The sequence below is a fragment of the Coregonus clupeaformis genome, chromosome 22, assembly GCF_020615455.1.
Source record: "Coregonus clupeaformis isolate EN_2021a chromosome 22, ASM2061545v1, whole genome shotgun sequence".
In the NCBI taxonomy this organism is placed as follows: domain Eukaryota; kingdom Metazoa; phylum Chordata; class Actinopteri; order Salmoniformes; family Salmonidae; genus Coregonus; species Coregonus clupeaformis.
In genome coordinates, this window is record NC_059213.1 from 3,759,942 (window position 1) to 3,783,726 (window position 23,785).

The window sequence follows — 23,785 nt, forward strand, 5'->3', positions numbered from 1 at the left end:
GAGAAATTGGGGGAGAAGGGCCTTGGTCAGGGAGGTGACCAAGAACCCGATGGTCACTCTGACAGAGCTCCAGAGTTCCTCTGTGGAGATGGGAGGATCTTCCAGACCTGAAAATAGCTGTGCAGCGACGCTCAACATCCAACCTGACAGAGCTTGAGAGGATCTGCAGAGAAGAATGGGAAAAACTCCCCAAATACAGGTGTGCCAAGCTTGTAGCGTAATACCCAAGAAGACTCGAGGCTGTAATCGCTGCCAAAGGTGCTTCAACAAAGTACTGAGTAAAGGGTCTGAATACCTACGTAAATGTGATATTTCAGTTTTTTGTTTTTATAAATTAGCAAAAATTAATAAAAATCTGAATTTCCTTTGTCATTATGGGTTATTATGTGTAGATTGATTCGTTTTTAAAAATTTTAAAAATCAATTTTAGAATAAGGCTGTAACGTCACAAAATGTGGAAATAGTCAAGGGGTCTGAATACTTTCCGAATGCACTGTAAGTCCAAAACTGGATATAGCAACTGTTGATTGCCCCTTTAAAGGCAGACTCAGCAGCAAAACAGCAGAGAAGTTGATCCTCGTGCTTCAACGCTCTTAGTGTAACGATCCCGGCAGTCTGAGTCGGGTCCTGTCTGGTGACTAGTTTTCCTGTTCGTGATCTCCAGTTTCCCGAGGGTTCGGGAACGCTCCGGGGAGCTCTCTTGTTTTCCGCACCTGCATCCCATCAGCAATCTGCACACCTGGTCCTGATCATCACCCTTCTTAGGCTCTGGCCGAACATCCAGTTCCTGCCGGATCGTTAGCCATGAACAGTATGTTTGTCAGCGTATCAGCCGTTGAGTTACTAGCATTAGTTTTGTTGTTTTGCACCTTGTTGGCTTGCCGTGTACTGACCTCCGTTTGTTTCTGTCTGCAGTCTCTCACCCGGAACCTTCACCCAACCTCTGCCTGATGGTCGGCGGCTGCCGAGCCATTACCGGACCAACCACTGCACCCTCAACAACCCATCCACGCCACCCGCTCTGTTCCCTGGATTATTCAGCCTCACTCGGGATCTATTAAATAAACACTCACCTTTGTCTCAACGTACCTTGTCCTGGTCTGCTTCTGGGTTCGGGCTTAGTAAACCGTGACAGAACGATCCGGCCAGTAATGAACCCAGCGGACCTGGACTCTGTTCGCCATGCTATTACCCAGCAGGAGAAGATGTTGGGCCATCATAGCACGGTACTACAGGAGATCGCGTTGTCAGTTCGGAACCTTTCTACCGGTCTGACGGAGGTCCAGAACCAACGCAAGTGTCCGGTGGAGGATCCACTACCGGTTTCACCCATCTCGCCTGCCGCTTCTGAAGCTGTGTCCATCCGTGAGCCCAAGGTTCCGACGCCGGATAAATATGAGGGGGAGCTGGGAAGATGCCGTTCCTTCCTTATGCAGTGTGGACTAGTGTTCGATCTGCAGCCCTACTCTTATGCCACAGAGAAGGCTAGGATAGCCTTTGTGATTGAGTTGCTGCGTGGTCGAGCGCTGGAGTGGGCTTCAGCCGTTTGGGAACGACAGGATCCCTGCATGGCTTCATACCAGGGGTTCACGGCCGAGATGAGGAAGCTCTTCGACCATTCCGTCCGAGGGAGGGACGCAGCTAGGCGCCTGTTTTCTCTTCACCAAGGAACTCGCAGCGTGGCCGACTTCGTGATCGAGTTCAAGACGTTGGCTGTGGAGAGTGGGTGGAACGAGGAGTCTCTGCAAGCGGCTTTTTACCAGGGTCTGTCGGAGCAGCTCAAGGATGAGTTGATCTCCTATCCGGAGCCTAGTGACCTGGACGGCTTGGTAGCCTTGTCTATTCGGGTGGATAATCGAGTCCGAGAGCGAAGGAGGGAGAAGCAATGGGGTCCGTCCAATCGATCAGCTTCTCAGTTCCCAGTCGGGTCGGGTGGTGGACCAGAACACGTCGATCATTCTCCACCACAAAGGATTAGTGGAGAGGACCTCTCTCCCGATTCTGAACCCATGCAAGTGGGGCGGCACGGGTTAACCAAGGAGGAGCGTCAACATAGACGTAAGACCAACTGCTGCCTCTACTGTGGTCGCTCGGGACATTACATCTCCACTTGTTCCCGGCGGTCGTCAAACTGCCCGGCTCGCTAAAGTTGGGAGGACTTTTAGCGAGCCAGTTTCAACCTCTCAGTACCTCTGTCAGACCCCGTTTCCCGGCTACCCTTGTGAACAGGAATCAAAGCTTAGCGATTAACGCTTTTATCGATTCAGGTGCCGATGGAAGCTTTCTTGATGCCGAGTTGGTGGAACAGCTGGGGCTTTCCAAGGAGCAATTGCCGGAAGCCATTGAAGCGACCACTCTGAACGGCAGTAGTCTGGCACGTATCACGATGAGGACTGAACCCGGTTAAGATGCGGTTGTCGGGGAATCATTCTGAGATGATTTCATTCTTCATTCTGCCGTCTTCCCATGTTCCTCTGGTCCTTGGATACCCCTGGCTGAAGGAACACAATCCCACGTTCGATTGGGTGACGGGCAAGGTAACGAGTTGGAGCCTTGATTGTCATGCTAACTGTCTCAAGACTGCCTGCCCCCATTCGGTTCCCAGTCAGGTGATTGAGGCTAAACCCCCAGATTTGTCCCTGGTTCCCGAGACATATCACGATTTGGGGGAAGTTTTCAGTAAGCAGAAGGCTCTGTCACTCCCTCCCCACCGACCATATGATTGTGCCATCAACCTGTTCCCGGGAGCTGTCTACCCCAAGGGAAGGTTATACAGTATCTCCCGACCTGAACGTGAGGCGTTGGAGACCTACATCAAGGAGTCCCTAGCGGCTGGTCTCGTTCGTCCCTCGTCATCACCCCTGGGGGCAGGATTCTTCTTTGTGGGTAAGAAGGATGGCTCTCTTCGACCGTGTATTGATTATCGGGGGTTGAATGCCATCACGGTCAAGAACAAGTATCCCCTGCCCTTGATGAGTTCTGCCTTCGACTCCTTACAGGGTGCTACGGTATTCACCAAGCTAGACCTACGCAATGCGTATCACATGGTCCGGATCAGAGAGGGGGACGAGTGGTTGACGGGTTTCAATACACCGATGGGTCACTCGAGTATCAGGTGATGCCGTTTGGACTGACCAATGCTCCAGCGGTATTCCAGAGTATGGTGAACGACGTCCTGAGAGATATGATCGGTCTCTTTGTGTTTGTTTACCTGGATGACATTCTGATCTTCTCGAAGGAACCTTCCGACCACGTCCAGCATGTCCGGCAGGTTCTGCAGCGATTGTTGGAGAATCGCCTGTTCGTGAAGGCCGAGAAGTGCGAGTTTCACGCCCACACGACATCCTTTCTCGGGTACATCATCTCCAGGGGAGAGATTAGGATGGACCAGGAGAAGGTTAGAGCGGTTCTGGAATGGGCCCAGCCCGGTACGAGATTGCAGCTCCAGAGATTTTTGGGGTTTGCGAATTTCTACCGCAGATTCATCCGGGATTACAGCCGTGTGGCCGCTCCGTTGACTGCCTTGACTTCCAGTATCAGGACCTTCAAGTGGAATCCGGAGGCGGATCGAGCGTTTCTGGATTTGAAGAGGCGATTCACCAACGCACCGATTCTCTCTCAACCGGACACGGCCCGTCAGTTCGTCGTTGAAGTGGACGCGTCTGATGTGGGAGTTGGCGCCATCCTGTCGCAGCGATGCTCCACGGACAGTAAACTCCATCCCTGCGCCTACTACTCTCGTCGCCTTTCGCCTGCGGAGAGGAATTACGATGTGGGTAACCGGGAGCTTCTCGCGGTGAAACTTGCCTTGGAGGAGTGGCGTCACTGGTTGGAGGGGGCGGAGCAACCGTTTATTGTCTGGACTGACCACAAGAATCTTGCTTACGTGCAATCGGCTAAACGTCTCAACTCCCCGCCAGGCCAGGTGGGCGTTGTTTTTCGGACGATTCAAGTTTTCCCTGACGTTCCGACCTGGATCTAAGAACGGCAAGGCGGACGCCTTGTCCCGGATGTTCTCCAGGACGGAGGAGAGTGGGTCCAAGACCGAGACAATTCTCCCCCGGAACTGCGTCGTGGGAGCAGTTATGTGGAAGATTGAGGAGGAGGTGCTGGCGGCCCTTCGGACTCAGCCCGGTCCCGGTAACGGTCCACCCGGTCGGTTGTTCGTGCCTGAGTCGGTTCGTCCTGCTGTCCTCAAATGGTCCCACGCCAGCAAGATGGCTTGTCACCCTGGCGTGGCTCGGACAATGGCGTTTCTTCGCAGACGTTTTGGTGGCCTGCCATGGCCGAGGATACTCGGGGGTTTTGTTGCTGCCTGTCCAGTGTGTGCGCAGAATAAGAGTACCAATCGGCCCAGCTCTGGACTACTTCACCCCCTTCCTATTCCCCGGCGTCCATGGTCGCATCTGGCCCTGGACTTCGTCACTGGGTTGCCCGCTTCTGAGGGGAACACGGTCGTTTGACTATCGTGGACAGATTCAGCAAGTTCGCCCACTTTGTGCCAATTGCCAAGCTTCCCTCTGCCTCGGAGACGTCCGAGATCCTGGTTAGGGAGGTTTTCAGGGTCCACGGTTTGCCCAGTGATATCGTTTCCGACCGTGGCCCTCAGTTTACCTCTGCTGTCTGGAAGTCCTTCTGTTTGGCCATTGGAGCTACAGTCAGTCTCACATCTGGTTTTCACCCCCAATCCAATGGTCAGGCGGAGAGAGCCAACCAGAAGATGGAATCCACGCTACGCTGTCTGGTCTCTTCCAACCCCACCTCCTGGGTCTCTCAGTTGCCTTGGGTTGAGTATGCCCACAATACTCTCCCTACATCTGCCACTGGGATGTCTCCCTTCCAGTGCCTGTATGGCTACCAACCTCCCCTGTTCCCTTCTCAGGAGAAGGAGCTCTCAGTGCCTTCTGTTCAGGCCCATATTCGTCGTTGCCACCGGACCTGGCATCGGGCCAGAAAGGCACTCCTTAGAGTTTCGGACCGGTATCAGCTCCAGGCGAATCGTCGCCGGATCCCCGCTCCCACCTATTCCATCGGAGATAGGGTTTGGTTGGCCACACGGGATCTTCCGTTACGGACTGAGTCTAGGAAGTTGTTACCGAAGTTCATTGGTCCGTTTGTGGTGGAGAAGGTGATCAATCCAGTGGCAGTTCGACTCAAACTACCGAGGACGCTCAGAGTCCATCCCACCTTTCATGTCTCCTGCCTCAAGCCTGTCTTCCTCAGTCCTCTGTTGCCTCCTCCGCCTCCTCCTCCTCCTCCTCGGATGATCGGAGGTGGTCCTGCCTACACGGTGCGTCGCATCATGGATTCCAGACGGCGGGGCCGGGGTTTCCAGTATCTCGTGGACTGGGAGGGGTATGGCCCTGAAGAGAGGAGTTGGATTCCGCGGCGACAGGTCCTAGATGCTGACCTCATCAGTGACTTCTACCGCCTCCATCCTGGCGCTCCGGGAGTCCGCCCGGTGGCGTTCGGCCGGAGGGGGGGTACTGTAACGATCCCGGCAGTCTGAGTCGGGTCCTGTCTGGTGACTAGTTTTCCTGTTCGTGATCTCCAGTTTCCCGAGGGTTCGGGGAACGCTCCGGGGAGCTCTCTTGTTTTCCGCACCTGCATCCCATCAGCAATCTGCACACCTGGTCCTGATCATCACCCTTCTTAGGCTCTGGCCGAACATCCAGTTCCTGCCGGATCGTTAGCCATGAACAGTATGTTTGTCAGCGTATCAGCCGTTGAGTTACTAGCATTAGTTTTGTTGTTTTGCACCTTGTTGGCTTGCCGTGTACTGACCTCCGTTTGTTTCTGTCTGCAGTCTCTCACCCGGAACCTTCACCCAACCTCTGCCTGATGGTCGGCGGCTGCCGAGCCATTACCGGACCAACCACTGCACCCTCAACAACCCATCCACGCCACCCGCTCTGTTCCCTGGATTATTCAGCCTCACTCGGGATCTATTAAATAAACACTCACCTTTGTCTCAACGTACCTTGTCCTGGTCTGCTTCTGGGTTCGGGCTTAGTAAACCGTGACACTTAGTTGTTGCGGAAATTGAACCACTATGCTGTTTACTTTCTGCATCAACGTCATATTGCTAACTCTACCTTTAACACATGATTGACAAAAGATGATGGTATCTGGACATGTCTCGATTTGCGACAGCCGCAAAGAATGTGTGCTGGTAGTTGGGTAAAAACACAACATACGTACATTAACTGTGAACACCGTATGTCTACTGCACAGCTTTTGTATGCGTGTGAGTGAGTGAGAGAGAGAGTCAGTGAGTGAGTGAGTAAGAGAAAGAGAGAGAGAGACTACTATTCAACTTATGTTGTGCAGTAGTTCATTCAGAGATGGATTTTGTTAGATCCGGTCAATAAGATGAGCATGCAGATGAGGTTCTATGATATCATAGATCCACCCCCCCCATTCCTTGTGACATTACACGTGAGCAACACTTTGCTGACTTATGAGGCTTTGGGTTCCTCTCCCTAATTTAACTGGTTGGTTGGCCCTTAGCCATGACCTTGCCCTTATTGGAGGTACATGGCACGAATTCATACTAACTCTTCCTTACACACAGTCCACACTAATTAAAACTACTTGACCCCTCCGATCATGTCCAATAGCTAGGTCTCTTGCAAATTGAAATAAAATCTATGAGAAACTGGATAAATAAAAGTGAAAATTAAACTAAAGTATTAGCCAAATACATTACCAAAACACAAACAAATGTTGCATATTTTAAGGTCATCGTGGCAAGATCATATGGCATTTTTATATACATTTCAACTATCTAATAAGACTTCTCGTACACTGTGAGTAGACAGTTCATGTAGAAACAGAAACATTTCCAAGGCCATACCACCAGAGACCTTAATGAAACTGGGAGAGAGGATAGTGAGCCCTGAAAAGCAGAGGTTAAAACGTGGCCCATTGAGAGTAAAAATAACCAGTGCTCAGCCAGTAGCTCAAAATGTCACATGCAGTCACGCTCCCACCAACAAGCCCTTTGGAGAGGAGATCTCAGTAAGTGAGACCGTCAGGAAGAACTAGGAATGGAAACGGGAAAGGGTAAGAATGGTCCCCCACATGTCATAGGGGGCAGAATTGACCTGTACTATATCTAAACTCCTTGCTAGAAAATATATAGAACATGTTTAGTGTAAACCAATACAATCTCTCAGAAAGTGTGTATAACAATATCATAAAACATGCATAGAGCCAGGTATTCATATCTCTCTCAGGTCACACTTTGGATAGTCCCAAATTATGATCTACAGATGGTCAAACTATCTGTTGATATGCAACTGCTTGCTAAAGTTAGGGTTAGGTTAAGGTTAAGGACAGGGTTAGGGCTAGTGTTAGTGGATGGTTAGTTTAAATATTGTTGATGGTAATTGAACATCTACTGAACATCTACAAACCATCTACTTGGGACTATCCAAATAAAGTGATACCTTCTCTCAAACTATATAGTGTACAATGAAAGAGGGACAGTCAACTACCCTGAACAACTCCAATGCTGGACAAATGAGCCGTCTGTCAATGGAGAGACAGAGAGTGAGCGAGTTTGTGTGAGGAGTGTATATACATCACAGGGTATATTCAATTACCACACTAAGAATAGAGGGAGGAAGGGAGGGAGGGAGGGAGGGAGGGAGAGAAAACTCCTCAAGAGGGGTGAGGAGAGTAAGAGAGAGCGAGCGAAAGAGAGCACTGCAAGACAGCTACAGTACTGTACAGCCTGTCCCAGCCAGCAGACTGACTGCTCATTGCACAATAACAGTGGGAGTTTTAGAGATAAAAGGGTGACTTTTTGACATATAGGATGACATATGACTAATCACTGCAAACAATGAGCATTTTGGGATCAATTCCCCATTTATTTTTTTACAAATTAATATAAAATGAAAAGCTGAACTGAGTCATTAAGTATTCAACCCCTTTGTTATGGCAAGCCTAAATAGGTTCAGCAGTCACATAATAAGTTGCATGGTCTCACTGTGTGTGCAATAATAGTGTTTAACATGATTTTTGAATGACTACCTCATCTCTGTACCCCACACATGCAATTATCTGTAAAGTCCCTCAGTCAGGCAGTGAATTTCAAAAACAGATTCAACCACAAAGACCAGGGAGGTTTTCCAATGCCTCGCAAAGAAGGGCACCTATTGGTAGACGGGTAAAAAAAAAGAAGCACACATTGAATATCCCTTTGAGCATGATGAAGTTATTAATTACACTTTGGATGGTGTATCAATACACCCAGTTACTACAAAGATACAGGCGTCCTTCCTAACTCTGTTGCCGGAGAGGAAGGAAACCACTCAGGGATTTCACCATGAGGCCAATGATTACTTTAAAACAGTTACAGAGTTTAATGGCTGTGACAGGAGAAAACTGAGGATGGATCAACAACATTGATCTGCAAGATGGTGCCGACAGACATGGCAGCTCTGCTTCTAGCGCCTACGCAACTTTGCAGTATTTTGTTTTTTTGTGTGATATTTCTTACATTATTGGCCAAGAACGTTTTCGTCCTAATATTTATATATTTCTTAATTCCATTCTTTTACTTTTAGATTTGTGTGTATTGTTGTGAATTGTTAGATAGGTTAGTATTTTCAAATCAAATCAAATTGTACTGGTCACATACACATTTTTAGCAGATGTTATTGCGGGTGTATAACATCTGCTAAAAATGTGTATGTGACCAATACAATTTGATTTGATTTGAAAATACTAACCTAATTAACAGAGGGAAAAGAAGGAAGCCTGTACAGAATAAAAATATTCCAAAACATGTTTGCAACAAGGCACTAAAGTAATACTGCAAAAAATGTGGCAAAGTGATTTAACTTTTTGTCCCGAATACAAAGTGCTATGTTTGGGGCAAATCCAATACAACACTGAGTACCACTCTCCATATTTTTAAGCATAGTGGTGGCTACATCATTTTTTATTTTTTGGGTCATTTAGCAGACGCTCAGGAGCAATTAGGGTTAAGTGCCTTGCTCAAGGGCACATTGACAGATTTTTCACCTAGTCGGCTCGGGGATTAGAACCAGCGACCTTTCGGTTACTGGCACAACGCTCTTAACCACTAAGCTACCTGCCGCCCATCATGTTATGGGTATGCTTGTAATCCTTAAGGACTGGGGAGTGTTTCAGGATAAAAAATAAACAAAATAGAGCGAGGCACAGGCTAAATCCTAGAGGAAAACCTGGTTCAGTCTGCTTTCCTCCAGACACTGGGAGATAAATTCACCTTTCAGCAGGACAATAACCTAAAACAGAAGGCAGTGGAGTTGCTTACCAAGAAGTCAGTGAATGTTCCTGAGTGGCCGAATTGCAGTTTTGACTTAAATCTGCTTGAAAATCTATGGCAAGACTTGAAAATGGTTGTCTAGCAATGATCAACAACCAATTTTACAGAGTTTAAAGAATTTTGAAAAGAATAATTGGCAAATATTGTACAACCCATGTGTACAAAGGTCTTAAATACTTACCCAGAAAGACTCACAGCGGTAATTGCTGCCAAAGGTGATTCTAACATGTATTAACTCAGGGGTGTAAATGAGATATTTCTATATTTCATTTTCAATAAATTAGCACAAAAAAAATTTAAAACATGTTTTCACTTTGTCATTATGGGGTATTGTGTGTAGATGGGTGAGAAAAAAAAGCTATTTAATACATTTTGAATTCAACTAACACAACAAAATGTGGAATGGGTCAAGGGGTATTAATACTTTCTGAATATAATATGCCATTTAGCAGATGCTTTTATCCAAAGCGACTTACAGTAATGCGTGCGTGCATACATTTTTACATATGGGTGGTCCCGTGGATCGAACCCACTACCCTGGCGTTACAAGCGCCATGCTCTAACAATTGAGCTACAGAGGACTGTATCTAAATATGTAAAAAGCTTAACTATCCCTTTAAAAAGTGGTGCTAGAGTCCAGAGAGACTATGCTGCTCCCAATACTTAAGGTTAATTTTTAATCCCTCAATTATACCACATCCATATGGGGGTGTCGAACAGTGCAATTGTAAAGATGCCCCTTTCTGCGTCGACACGTCACCCTATGTGAGGTTTACTAGATTGTACTTTCCATTAGTGACCACCTTAGCAATTATTATTTTAATGGAATGCCTTTTTTATGTCTCAGTGCATAATTGTGTTTAATATTTAAATATAGTAATCTGTGCCATACAACTTTTACATTTACAGTGTTTAAAACCATTATCTCTCTTAGTGCAGGGCTGTGGGAGTAAAGGTTGGGGTTGGCCTTGAACTCTATATAATGTAAATCTGTGCTGCCACCACTGTTGTGTCCACTGCCACCTGCTACCGTCTCTCTGTGGCCGTCCCGTGTCTGCTTTCACTGACCGGCCTGTGCTCTCAGACACACAGACAGCAGACACACCCCTGGCAATCCTCCCTGAATAGGCTCTCCCTCTACACACACACACACACATTTGTGCATGAACAAACACATGCATGGACACACAACCATCACACACACACACACAGTTCAAAAGATTCAGTTTCACACACATCAAACAGGTGGCTCCGTGGCGCAATGGATAGCGCATTGGACTTCTAGGCTTGTGAATGTGAGGTGATTCAAAGGTTGTGGGTTCGAGTCCCACCGGAGTCGTACTTTTTAAAAAACATTGTGATACAGGAAAATGTACAAAGGAAAATATGATACTGGAAGACAAAACATTTCTTAATTACTGTTTTAGCTAATTTTAGTTGTTAAAAGTAGTATTGCATTTTGAAAGACACTTGAGTAAGGCTAAATTCTGATATGTATCTTTGGCTAAATACATATAATATTTCTCAACGATCTAATAAAACACTTATATTTGTGTGAGCTAAATTTAACATAAATCCGAAAGATAGTAGCCTACATAATTTTGTACAATGAAAGAAATAGGCCTATTGTTAACTGTGTTTTTTAGAGAATAATAATTGTAATGTTGGATTTCACAAAATGAATGGTCTAGCCTAGTGGTTAGAGCTGCTGCTTTCAGAATCCATTACACAGTGAGCACGGTTACATGCACACAATAATGCCATTATTGTGGATAGTCAGGTTAATATAATAGTTTGTTTAAAACGTTTACATACTTTACAAGAAGAATGATTTCTCTAATAATCCTGTTTACATGGACACATCTGAAATCAGGCTACTGATGGGATTATTTATAAATGCAACAAAAAAAAAATCGGCAATCAAATTAAACGTTCTACCACAGTGACCATGTTATTTTTGCAAATACTTTTGATTCTGAGCTCGGACATATAAAGTTTGTATATGACATTTTTTTATATGATGTATACTTTCAATTTTTCAAAACTCACTTCACTCGCGCATAAGAGGGAGGCTTGCGCTACCCGGTGCTAGCACATGCGCAGATCTAATACACTGTATGCTTAGTTCGATTATGACCTTACGGCGATTAAGATAAGCAGAGTAAGGTGTTTACATGACTAATGCCATAATCAGTTTCATATCAAATTATTAGTGTGCACGTAAACGTACTCAGTGTTGGCTTGGGTTTGAATCCGGCCCACCCTTATAATTTAAAACTCCTCTCCCTTCTTTCCTGGCTCTCTCTAGTTATCACTGTCCAATAAAGAGAAAATATGGAAGGAGTGGGACTTGCATTGCAAAAGTTGATTAATCAGTCGCTCATAATACAGTCATCCTTGTATCTTCATTTTCTCTCATAATATTATGACTCAATTCAGTCAAACTTGTATGGTGATATCAACGCAGTAGCCAAAAATTTTTTTCCCAATTGTCAAACAAAATCTGTGAATGTCTTGTTTTATTACCAGGTAGAATCCCCTCACAACAGTGGCGGCCAGTTCATTTTAAGATGAGGGAGGACCATTTTTTTTTCATGAGCATGGCCTTATTTCTATTACAGCATATTGGATGACTGTCATTCATATTCCATTCACCCAGTTCAATGTAACAGTGATAGGTTTAGGCTACTACACGATACTCAAATCTTCCCTATACCCATCATGAGGTTGCTACAACCAAGCCTATGAATGAAAGTTTACAACGTAGGTGACACACTAGCCTTCGCTTTGGCTCCCCCTCCTGTCCAGCTCAGGCATTCGGCGTCGCCGGCCTTCTAGCTGCTGCCGAACCTACTGCTGGCAAACGCCCTTCACTCATCAACCCCGGACTTGTCTCGTCATCATTACACACACCTGGTTCCAATCCCCACTCTATCACTGTATATATACTCCCTCTGCCATTTGTCTTTGTCGGTCATTGTATATGTAACTTGGAATCTCTCCTACTATTTCCTGAGTACTTTATATTTTGCACTTCGGGTTCGCCCTGTACCTTTTTGTTTATGAAGATATATTTTGAGCACAACAGCATTTGGGTTTCGTCCCGCTTTGATCTACGGTGCTTAAATAAATTCAGTAGTTCTAAACCTGCGACTGCCTCTTGCCTACTCCGCTCTACACCTGTGACAGTAGGTGCACACAGGTTGAGAGACAAATGTGGTTACTACATGATTCCATATGTGTTATTTCATAGTTTGTCTTCACTATTATTCTACAATGTAAAACAAATAAAGAAAAACCCTTGAATGAGTAGGTGTGTCCAAACTTTGACTGCTACTGTATATCTCTCTTGCTTCTCCTTTAGTTTGGAAAAAATTAATTTGTTTAAAACTATTCAACTATTGTCTTTCTCTGAGTCAACTACTCACCGCATTTTATGCACTGCAGTGCTATCTAGCTGTAGCTTATAATTTCAGTACTAGATTAATTCTCTGATCCTTTGATTGGGTGGACAAAATGTCAGTTCATGCTGCAAGAGCTCTGATACAGTGGGGAAAAAAAGTATTTAGTCAGCCACCAATTGTGCAAGTTCTCCCACTTAAAAAGATGAGAGAGGCCTGTAATTTTCATCATAGGTACACGTCAACTATGACAGACAAAATGAGGAAAAAAAATCCAGAAAATCACATTGTAGGATTTTTAATGAATTTATTTGCAAAATATGGTGGAAAATAAGTATTTGGTCAATAACAAAAGTTTCTCAATAATTTGTTATATACCCTTTGTTGGCAATGACACAGGTCAAATGTTTTCTGTAAGTCTTCACAAGGTTTTCACACACTGTTGCTGGTATTTTGGCCCATTCCTCCATGCAGATCTCCTCTAGAGCAGTGATGTTTTGGGGCTGTCGCTGGGCAACACAGACTTTCAACTCCCTCCAAAGATTTTCTATGGGGTTGAGATCTGGAGACTGGCTAGGCCATTCCAGGACCTTGAAATGCTTCTTACGAAGCCACTCCTTCGTTGCCCGGGCGGTGTGTTTGGGATCATTGTCATACTGAAAGACCCAGCCACGTTTCATCTTCAATGCCCTTGCTGATGGAAGGAGGTTTTCACTCAAAATCTCACGATACATGGCCCCATTCATTCTTTCCTTTACACGGATCAGTTGTCCTGGTCCCTTTGCAGAAAAACAGCCCCAAAGCATGATGTTTCCACCCTCATGCTTCACAGTAGGTATGGTGTTCTTTGGATGCAACTCAGCATTCTTTGTCCTCCAAACACGACGAGTTGAGTTTTTACCAAAAAGTTCTATTTTGGTTTCATCTGACCATATGACATTCTCCCAATCCTTTTCTGGATCATCCAAATGCACTCTAGCACGGGCCTGGACATGTACTGGCTTAAGCAGGGGGACACGTCTGGCACTGCAGGATTTAAGTCCCTGGCGGCGTAGTGTGTTACTGATGGTAGACTTTGTTACTTTGGTCCCAGCTCTCTGCAGGTCATTCACTAGGTCCCCCCGTGTGGTTCTGGGATTTTTGCTCACCGGTCTTGTGATCATTTTGACCCCACGGGGTGAGATCTTGCGTGGAGCCCCAGATCGAGGGAGATTATCAGTGGTCTTGTATGCCTTCCATTTCCTAATAATTGCTCCCACAGTTGATTTCTTCAAACCAAGCTGCTTACCTATTGCAGATTCAGTCTTCCCAGCCTGGTGCAGGTCTACAATTTTGTTTCTGGTGTCCTTTGACAGCTCTTTGGTCTTGGCCATAGTGGAGTTTGGAGTGTGACTGTTTGAGGTTGTGGACAGGTGTCTTTTATACTGATAACAAGTTCAAACAGGTGCCATTAATACAGGTAACGAGTGGAGGACAGAGGAGCCTCTTAAAGAAGAAGTTACAGGTCTGTGAGAGCCAGAAATCTTGCTTGTTTGTAGGTGACCAAATACTTATTTTCCACCATAATTTGCAAATAAATTCATAAAAAATCCTACAATGTGATTTTCTGGAAATTTTTTCCTCAATTTGTCTGACATAGTTGACGTGTACCTATGATGAAAATTACAGGCCTCTCTCATCTTTTTAAGTGGGAGAACTTGCACAATTGGTGGCTGACTAAATACTTTTTTTCCCCACTGTAGGTTGGAGGATGTCCTCCGGAAGTTGTCATAATTACTGTGTAAGTCTATGGAAGGGGGTGAGAACCATGAGCCTCCTAGGTTTTGTATTGAAGCCAATATACCCAGAGGAGGACGGAAGCTAGCTGTCCACTAGCTACACCATGGTGCTAAACTACAGAGTGCTGTTGAGGATACCGTAGACCTTCTTTGCAAAATAGTGTGTTTTAATCAATTATTTGGTGACGTGATTATATTTAGTATAGTTTTAACTAAAAATTATCACTTTAATGTTTACAATTTGTATGAAATTCACTGAGGAGGATGGTCCTCCCCTTCCTCCTCTGAGGAGCCTCCACTGCCTCACAAGCAGATGATTATAGTTTTTAGACTAAAAGTGTGTGTGCACGCAGGCAGCAGTTTGTGTGAAAATGGAACCGAAATGTCCATTACATATGTTTTCCTGAAACTGCACATAGAAATTGTCCTTTGGAGGATTGTTTGGGACTTTGGGTTTAGCCAGCAAGGCCTCATTTAAGGACGTTAGAACTTTTAGTCTGTAACATAACATAACATGGAACAGATCTGGGCAGTAAAGAGTTACTTTTTCAAAATGCCTTTGCTGCATCAAGGTACAGTGGGGAGAACAAGTATCTGATACACTGCCGATTTTGCAGGTTTTCCTACTTACAAAGCATGTAGAGGTCTGTAATTTTTATCATAGGTCCACTTCAACTGTGAGAGACGGAATCTAAAACAAAAACCCAGAAAATCACATTGTATGATTTTTCAGTAAATAATTTGCATTTTATTGCATGACATAAGTATTTGATACATCAGAAAATCAGAACTTAATATTTGGTACAGAAACCTTTGTTTGCAATTACAGAGATCATACGTTTCCTGTAGGTCTTGACCAGGTTTGCACACACTGCAGCAGGGATTTTGGCCCACTCCTCCATACTGACCTTCTCCAGATCCTTCAGGTTTCGGGGCTGTCGCTGGGCAATATGGACTTTCAGCTCCCTCCAAAGATTTTCTATTGGGTTCAGGTCTGGAGACTGGCTAGGCCACTCCAGGACCTTGAGATGCTTCTTACGGAGTCACTCCTTAGTTGCCCTGGCTGTGTGTTTCGGGTCGTTGTCATGCTGGAAGACCCAGCCACGACCCATCTTCAATGCTCTTACTGAGGGAAGATACATGGCCCCATCCATCCTCCCCTTAATACGGTGCAGTCGTCCTGTCCCCTTTGCAGAAAAGCACCCCCAAAGAATGATGTTTCCACCTCCATGCTTCACGGTTCGGATGGTTTTCTTGGGGTTGTACTCATCCTTCTTCTTCCTCCAAACACGGCGAGTGGAGTTTAGACCAAAAAGCTCTATTTTTGTCTCATCAGACCACATGACCTTCTCCCATTCCTCCTCTGGATCATCCAGATGGTCATTGGCAAACTTCAGACGGGCCTGGACATGCGCTGGCTTGAGCAGGGGGACCTTGCGTGCGCTGCAGGATTTTAATCCATGACGGCGTAATGTGTTACTAATGGTTTTCTTTGAGACTGTGGTCCCAGCTCTCTTCAGGTCATTGACCAGGTCCTGCCGTGTAGTTCTGGGCTGTTCCCTCACCTTCCTCATGATCATTGATGCCCCACGAGGTGAGATCTTGCATGGAGCCCCAGACCGAGGGTGATTGACCGTCATCTTGAACTTCTTCCATTTTCTAATAATTGCGCCAACAGTTGTTGCCTTCTCACCAAGCTGCTTGCCTATTGTCCTGTAGCCCATGTGCAGGTCTACAATTTTATCCCTGATGTCCTTACACAGCTCTCTGATCTTGGCCATTGTGGAGAGGTTGGAGTCTGTTTGATTGAGTGTGTGGACAGGTGTCTTTTATACAGGTAACGAGTTCAAACAGGTGCAGTTAATACAGGTAATGAGTGGAGAACAGGAGGGCTTCTTAAAGAAAAACTAACAGGTCTGTGAGAGCCAGAATTCTTACTGGTTGGTAGGTGATGAAATACTTATGTCATGCAATAAAATGCAAATTAATTACTTAAAAATCAACAATGTGATTTTCTGGATTTTTGGATTCTGTCTCTCACAGTTGAAGTGTACCTATGATAAAAATTACAGACCTCTACATGCTTTGTAAGTAGGAAAACCTGCAAAATCGGCAGTGTATCAAATACTTGTTCTCCCCACTGTACATCACAGGGTGAAGCCAAACACCAAGTTCAAAGCAATCCTCTAACCATAATATACAATAATATGCCCCTGATTGCACAGCTATAGTGGTGTGAAAAATTATTTGGCCACTTTCTAATTTGATACTGAATGTTATCAGATCTTCAACCAAAACCTAATATTAGATAAAGGGAACCTGAGTGAACAAATAACACAACAATGACATACAGTACCAGTCAAAAGTTTGGACACACGTACTCATTCAAGGGTTTTTCTTAATTTTTACTATTTTCTACATTGTAGAATAATAGTGAAGAAATCAAAATTATGAAATAACACATATGGAATCACGTAGCAACCAAAAAAGTGTTAAACAATATATCTTGATGACAGCTTTGTGTCACACCCTGGCTCTGGGACTCTGTTATGTTGAGCCAGGGTGTGTTGTTTCTATGTGTTTTGTGTGCTAGGGTGATTATCTAGTTCATTTGTTTCTATGTTGGCCGGTGTGGTTCGCAATCAGAGGCAACGTGTATCAGCTGTTGCTTGTTGTCTCTGATTGGGAACCATACTTAGGCAGCCTGTTTTCCACAGTGTGTTGTGGGATCTTGTTCCGTGTTTGGTTGTGTCTGTTACCTAGGACTTCACGTATCGTTTTGTTGTTTTGTTTCGTGTGGTGAATCAATTAAAAGTATGTTCACTCATCACGCTGCGCATTGGTCCACTTCTATCGACGATCGTGACACTTTGCACATTCTTGAAATTCTCTCAACCAGCTTCATGAGGTAGTCAACTGGAATGCATTTCAATTAACATGTGTGCCTTGTTAAAAGTTAATTTGTGGAATTTCTTTCCTTCTTAATGCGTTTGAGCCAATCAGCTGTGTTGTGACAAGGTAGGGGTGGTATACAGAAGATAGCCCTATTTGGTAAAATACCAAGTCCATATTATGGCAAGAACAGCTAAAATAACCTAAGAAAAACGACAGTCCATCATTACTTTAAGACATGAAGGTCAGTCAATACGGAATATTTCAAGAACTTTGAAAGTTTCTTAAAGTGCAGTCGCAAAACCCATCAAGCGCTATGATGAAACTGGCTCTCATGAGGACCGCCACAGGAAAGGAAGACCCAGAGTTACCTCTGCTGCAGAGGATAAGTTCATTAGAGTTACCAGCCCAAATAAATGCTTCACAGAGTTCAAGTAACATACACATCTCAACATCAACTGTTCAGAGGAGACTGCGTGAATCAGGCCTTCATGATCGGATTGCTGCAAAGAAACCACTACTAAAGGACACCAATAAGAAGAAGAGACTTGCTTGGGCCAAGAAACACTAGCAATGGACATTAGACGGTGGATATCTGTCCTTTGGTCTGATGGTGGATATCTGTCCTTTGTTCCAACCACCGTGTCTTTGTGAGACACAGAGTAGGTGAACGGATGATCTCCGCATGTATGGTTCCAACCATGAAGCATGGAGGAGGAGGTGTGATGGTGCTTTGCTGGTGACACTGTCAGTGATTTATTTTGAAATCAAGGCACACTTAACCAGCATGGCTACCAAGCATTCTGCAGCCATCTGGTTTGTGCTTAGTGGGACTATCATTTGTTTTTCAACAGGACAATAACCCAACACACATCCAGGCTGTGTAAGGGCTATTTTACCAAGAAGGAGAGTGATGCATCAGATGACCTGGCCTCCACAATCACCCGACCTCAACCCAATTTAGATGGTTTGGGATGAGTCGGATGGCAGAGTGAAGGAAAAGCAGCCAACAATTGCTCAGCATATGTGGGAACTCCTTCAAGACTGTTGGAAAAGCATTCCAGGTGAAGCTGGTTGAGAGAATGCCAAGAGTGTGCAAAGCTGTCATCAAGGCAAAGGGTGGCTACTTTGAAGAATCAAAAATATATTTTGATTTGTTTAACACTTTTGTGTTTACTACATAATTCCATATGTGTTATTTCATAGTTTTGATGTCTTCCCTATTATTCTACAATGTAGAAAATAGTAAAAATAAAGAAAAATCTTTGAATGAGTAAGTGTGTCCAAACTTTTGACTGGTACTGTACCTATTTCATTTATTTCATAAACAAAGTTATGCAACACCCAATGCCCCTGTGTGAAAAAGTAATTGCCCCTTCACACTCAAAAACTGGTTGTGCCACCTTTAGCTGCAAAAATAGAGAAAATTCAGAAAGGGGGCAAATACTTTTCCACTTTGAAGCAAGTCTTGACTCATTTGAGCTTGAAATAAACAAAAATCCCAATAAACACAACGAAACTTTGAAACAATAAAGCCAAACACCCAATAACAAAAGATATATACACAAAAAGAGAAGAACACTCACCAGGTTCTCCTTCTCGATGCGCTGCTGCTCGCGTTGCCTGTTGAGGGCGGTGTGGTAGAGGCGGACAGGGGTCGGACCCCCTCTTCCTCCGTTGGACCTCCTCCGGGAGCTACTGGTGGTGCTGGTGCCCCCTGTGCTGCCCGGTCGCGAGTGGGGCGAGGGACGCGACAGCTGGCGCAGCAGCCTCTGGTTCTCCCGGTCGATCTGCCGCACCTCGTCATTGCTAAAGGAGTAGTTCTTCCTGTTCCTGCCTCCACTGGGGCAGTCGATGGCCAGCCCACTCCCCAGGCGACTGAGGAAGGCTTCAGAGAGAGAGGAGGGAGAGATGACAGAGGAGGAAGCAGCAATGAACATTTTGTTAGTTAGCTGTCTGATGTGTTACAAACGGAGCATCTGTATGTCAATGAAAATATTGCTGAGATTTATAAAAACACATGTAAACCACCACTTTCTCAGATAGCTCCCGTCCTCCTGGACTGACAACCCCGCCCCCACACACACCTCAGCCCCTGCTTCTCCCCACCCTCCATTCACCTTCCTCTGCATCCGGGTTCCAGGAGCCCCCTTCCTCCTCCTCCTCCTGGGGTATGCTGCTGAGGTTACCAGTGGGAGCGCTCCCCTCTGTCCCTCTATGCTGCTGCTGCCTGACACCCACACCCCCAGGCCCCACACCCTCCTCCTCCACCACCACCCTCCCCACTCCCAGGTCCAGGGACTGGGCCGGGCTGACGTCGGGGGTCGACAGTGGGGTCACGTCAGTCACCGTGTCCTCCTCTTCTTCCAGGGCGGCGGTGGTGTGGGGCATCTCCCTGGGCGCTGCCGAGCCCAGCCTGGGGGGCCTCCGTCTGGGGGAGAAGGGCACGGATGTCTGGTGGGTTGGGAGCCTGGGCTTGGGAGAGGGCTCTGGGCTTCCGGTATGCACCTGAAGGAATAATAAGATACATGCAGGGAGTTGTTTTAAATGTTAAAACAAGGTCAATTCTGGATTTTAAGAGTGTCATAACTCCTGTTGAACACCTTACTACAAACACAATAGTGCCCACACTTACATTTTAGTCATTTAGCAGGTGCTGATGCCCTTTTCCAGACTCTTATGCTGATCGACATACAGTTAGCAGTGATCCTCAGTACTCCTGTGCCAGTTGAGTACTGCAGGTTTTTGTCCGAGCTTAGTGCCATCACAACTGATTCAACTGATCAACTGATTTTCAAAAGAAATAAGGCTCAGTGGCATTAACGTCCAACTAGTCAGTGACAACTGTGTGGAGTTTGTGACAGCAACTATGTGAGCTTATTACAGTATTATAGACACTATGTCCTGGGATTTCTATGATCGTCTATGTAGAAGACCCCCTTACCTTCTATTGACTCTTGTGCTGAATCTGGGGTATTCATTAGTACAAACCTAGCAAAACATTTAGCTACAAAAACTAGTGTTTCTTATTAGGTCCCACCCCATTTCAGCCCGTTTGCCTCCGTTTGGTTCCTAGTGAATTCAACCCAGGTGTTTCACTGCTGAGCTGGGACAAAAAGCTGGACCCTGTCCGAATACTCTTAAAATGCATCCTTCCTCCCTTCCTTGAAGTAACCACTGGGTATACGTACAAAGCCGGGCAGTACTGCAGCTCTCTCCAGGAGGATTGAGAATGACTAGCCTAAGCCAGCTAGACAAGAACAAGTTGTAATCCTACCATGTCCACAGAGTGAGAGGGCTCGGAGGAGCAGCTCTCCCCACTGCTGTAGCTCTCATCCGCCGCCGACTCGGATGAAGTGGAAGACAGGGACAAGCTCCTGTGGTGGAGCTTTCTGACAGGCTTCTTGGGAATGCCGTGCTGTGTCCCATTAGGTCCGGGTATCAACCTTGGGTTAACAAAAGATAAAGTCACGAAACAAAGGCTTACCCATCCAACTGAATGATATGGCTGTCTAGATAAGAACACAACCTGGTAAACAGAGGATGTGAATGCTTTTAGTTGTCTGTATTTTGGGATATTTTATTTTGCCTGCATATTGGAACACTGTACTGTTGATTTCATGTCTGTAATGCACAGGTGTCAAAATCATTCCATGGTGGGCCGAGTGTCTGCAGGTTTTCACTCGTCCCTTGTACTTGATTGATCAATTAACCCTATCAGACCTGAGGCCCCAGCAAAAATTGGCTTTCCATTTATCTGCATGTCCAGCACATATAATTACAATGGTGGGCCTCACAATTAAGTGGTTTACCATTGTATTTGCAGGACAACCAGGGCTACAAGTAGAACACAAAACAATTTGACATAAACAGTTGCATTCATGAGTTATATTGACAAATATCAATTTAAAAAATAAGTCTCAATGGGAAATTAATATCCAACTAGTCAGTGACAACTGTGTGGAGTTTGTGACAGCAACTATGTGACCTTATTACAGTATTATAAACACTAGGTCCTGGGATTTCCTATGATCTTCCATGTAGAAGACCCCCTTACCTTCTAACAACTCTTGTGTAGCTTGTGAGCGTCATAAAGCAAAACATGTTACATGTGCATGTTCGTGAGAGTCTCACAGTAGGTAGCTTTTAATAGTTAGCAGCTCAAACCGGACTCTACAGACGTTTTTGTAAAAAGACCCGGCCCAGGGCCCCTTCAGGATCCGCCCTTGTCTCACAAACACCACTCTAGCTCAGCTCCCGTTAATCACAGACTAATGAGCAAGGCAGTTAACCTCCAACAACAACTGCTCCCAATGATGTGGATGTCGATTAAGGCAGCCCCCCGCACCTCTCTGATTCAGTATTGGTATCTACGGATGCAGAAGAAATAGACACATCCAATGGTCCAACTCAGAAGTCTATAGCTCAAACACAAAATGTTTAAAAGGGGTTATGTCCAAAACGCACCAGCGTTACGGTGGGACTCATTGAGTTAAGGTCACTGATTAGTTAGGAACTCCCCTTGTTTAGGTCTTAATTGGACACAAATTGAAAGGAAATAACTAAAACTAGCAGACACTCTGCCCTCCATGGAATGAGTTTGACACCCCTGCATAATGTTACATGCTTGTTTGCTGCTACCTTGGCCTTCTTTGGAAAATACATTTATAATCTCAATGGTCACTTCTAAATAATAAATACATGAAGATAAGAAATTGTATGCCTGATTAAAATTTTGAGATAAGGAAATATGGGATTCCTAAATAATCAGGATAATAAATCATAAAATCTTTGAACCTGGGACCCGGTGGCCTCCTTGACTCTTCCTCGCTTTCATCTTGGCTCTGGTGATAGCCATCTTCATCATCATCAGCGTCTTCTTCCTGCTCCTCTGCCGATGACGCCATGCGGCTGTCGCTGGAGCTCTTGGAATGGATGCTAGATACCTCCTCTGCACCACTGCCGTCCTTCACCTCCGACTAGGCAGGTAAGTGAATATAGTTTACAAATATTACAACAGACCACGGTTAGACATATTTTATTACTCAGCTCCCTGGTCATGGAACTCTTTTCAAGCTTTTGATGGACATGTTATTGAAAGTGATTAAGAGCATGTATGATATAATAAATAATATATATATATATATATATATATATATATATATATATATATATAATAGAATTATTGTAAAATTAACTCTGTCCATAAGGTGTAGATAGTAAGTATAGACCGGAAGTAGAGGCCTGGGCATTGTTGTTCACTAATTTACTCCAAGTAGGGAAAGGATGGTGGGGTTGAAAAGTAATAAAGGGGAGTATATATATAAAAAACATGGGGAATTGGAAGTGATGCAGACAATTACATTGATAGAAGATACAATCTATCTGCAATATTAAGCTGATCCCCCCCACAAAAAAAATAAATAAATAAATAAGACAAAATAGAAGAAAAAATAAATAAAATAAAAATAAGAGCATGTATGATGAGGATTGCATTTGATGTGACTACTGTTTGTTTTAAATCTGTACTGTATTGTATAAAAACAATTGTAATTCTAATTGACATATTTGGGATTAAATCATATATCTTATTTCAAATTCCAAATAATGACGCTTCCTTGACATTGATTTTGATTAGGCCTCAATCCCAATGGACCCCAAGCCTGGGCAGTTGCATTGAGTGACTAATGCCACCTTGTGGCATAAAGTAGAATGATGAAGCCACACAGACTTGCCAAGTTATTACTCCTGCATGCTGCTTTGCCTGCATGTGCACTGTAAATCTATTACAGTTAGGGTGCATTCTGATTCTATAACAAAGTACTCTTTGCCCTTTCCTTGTGACTTTACCTTGACCTGGGTAAAGGGGTCGGGAAAGTCACAAGGGAACGGGTAAAAGACGACAGTGGTTATATTCATCAGACTATCCTTGTTCATGCCTTTCTTACAGGCCATTCAATAAATAGCCTCGCCGTTAGCATGCCTACCTCTGATTTAATGGAAGACATGCTAGAAGACCGGTTCCTCCTGTCTTCGGCCCCAAAGCCATGACCCTTCTCCTCTGTCCTCGGTTGAGGTATCACTCCTGCAGTACTAGGGTCCCTAGTACCACCACCGGACCCTTCTGTACCATTATGCCGCTCTGTCTGTGGAGCCTCTGGCTGGATGTCTGGCTCCTTTCTAGCCTCAGAGCTTATGTCACTATTTCTTTCACTCTTCCCCTGCTCTTTGCTAATGCTGCTGCCGTCACAATCACTGTCGAAAAACGAGTGATCCACCTCGCCCTCCAGTTCTTTGGGGCTGTACATAACAGGTGTCTCCTTCAGCACTCTGGTCGAAAACTGGAGAGAGATAAGGGGACATCTTTTTATATTCAATACTCTCAGCTGGTT

At 44.9% G+C, this 23,785-nt stretch overlaps 1 protein-coding gene and 1 non-coding gene across 2 annotated transcripts in view; one reads left to right on the plus strand and one right to left on the minus strand.

Moving 5' to 3' along the window:
• The window catches only part of cfap97 (cilia and flagella associated protein 97), a 35,863-nt gene that overhangs the window by 10,786 nt on the left and 1,292 nt on the right, over positions 1–23,785 (minus strand). The window contains exons 2-6 of the mRNA XM_045206311.1: positions 23,381–23,734; positions 22,191–22,372; positions 20,671–20,839; positions 19,514–19,901; positions 18,980–19,281 (exon numbers count right to left, since the gene is read on the minus strand). Coding sequence (XP_045062246.1) covers positions 18,980–19,281; positions 19,514–19,901; positions 20,671–20,839; positions 22,191–22,372; positions 23,381–23,701 — 1,362 coding nt within the window. The 5' untranslated portion in view covers positions 23,702–23,734. The remainder of the gene's footprint in view (positions 1–18,979; positions 19,282–19,513; positions 19,902–20,670; positions 20,840–22,190; positions 22,373–23,380; positions 23,735–23,785) is intronic.
• Positions 10,570–10,661, plus strand: trnar-ucu. The gene is given in 2 exon segments: positions 10,570–10,606; positions 10,626–10,661. It is a non-coding gene; the product is annotated as a tRNA-Arg (tRNA).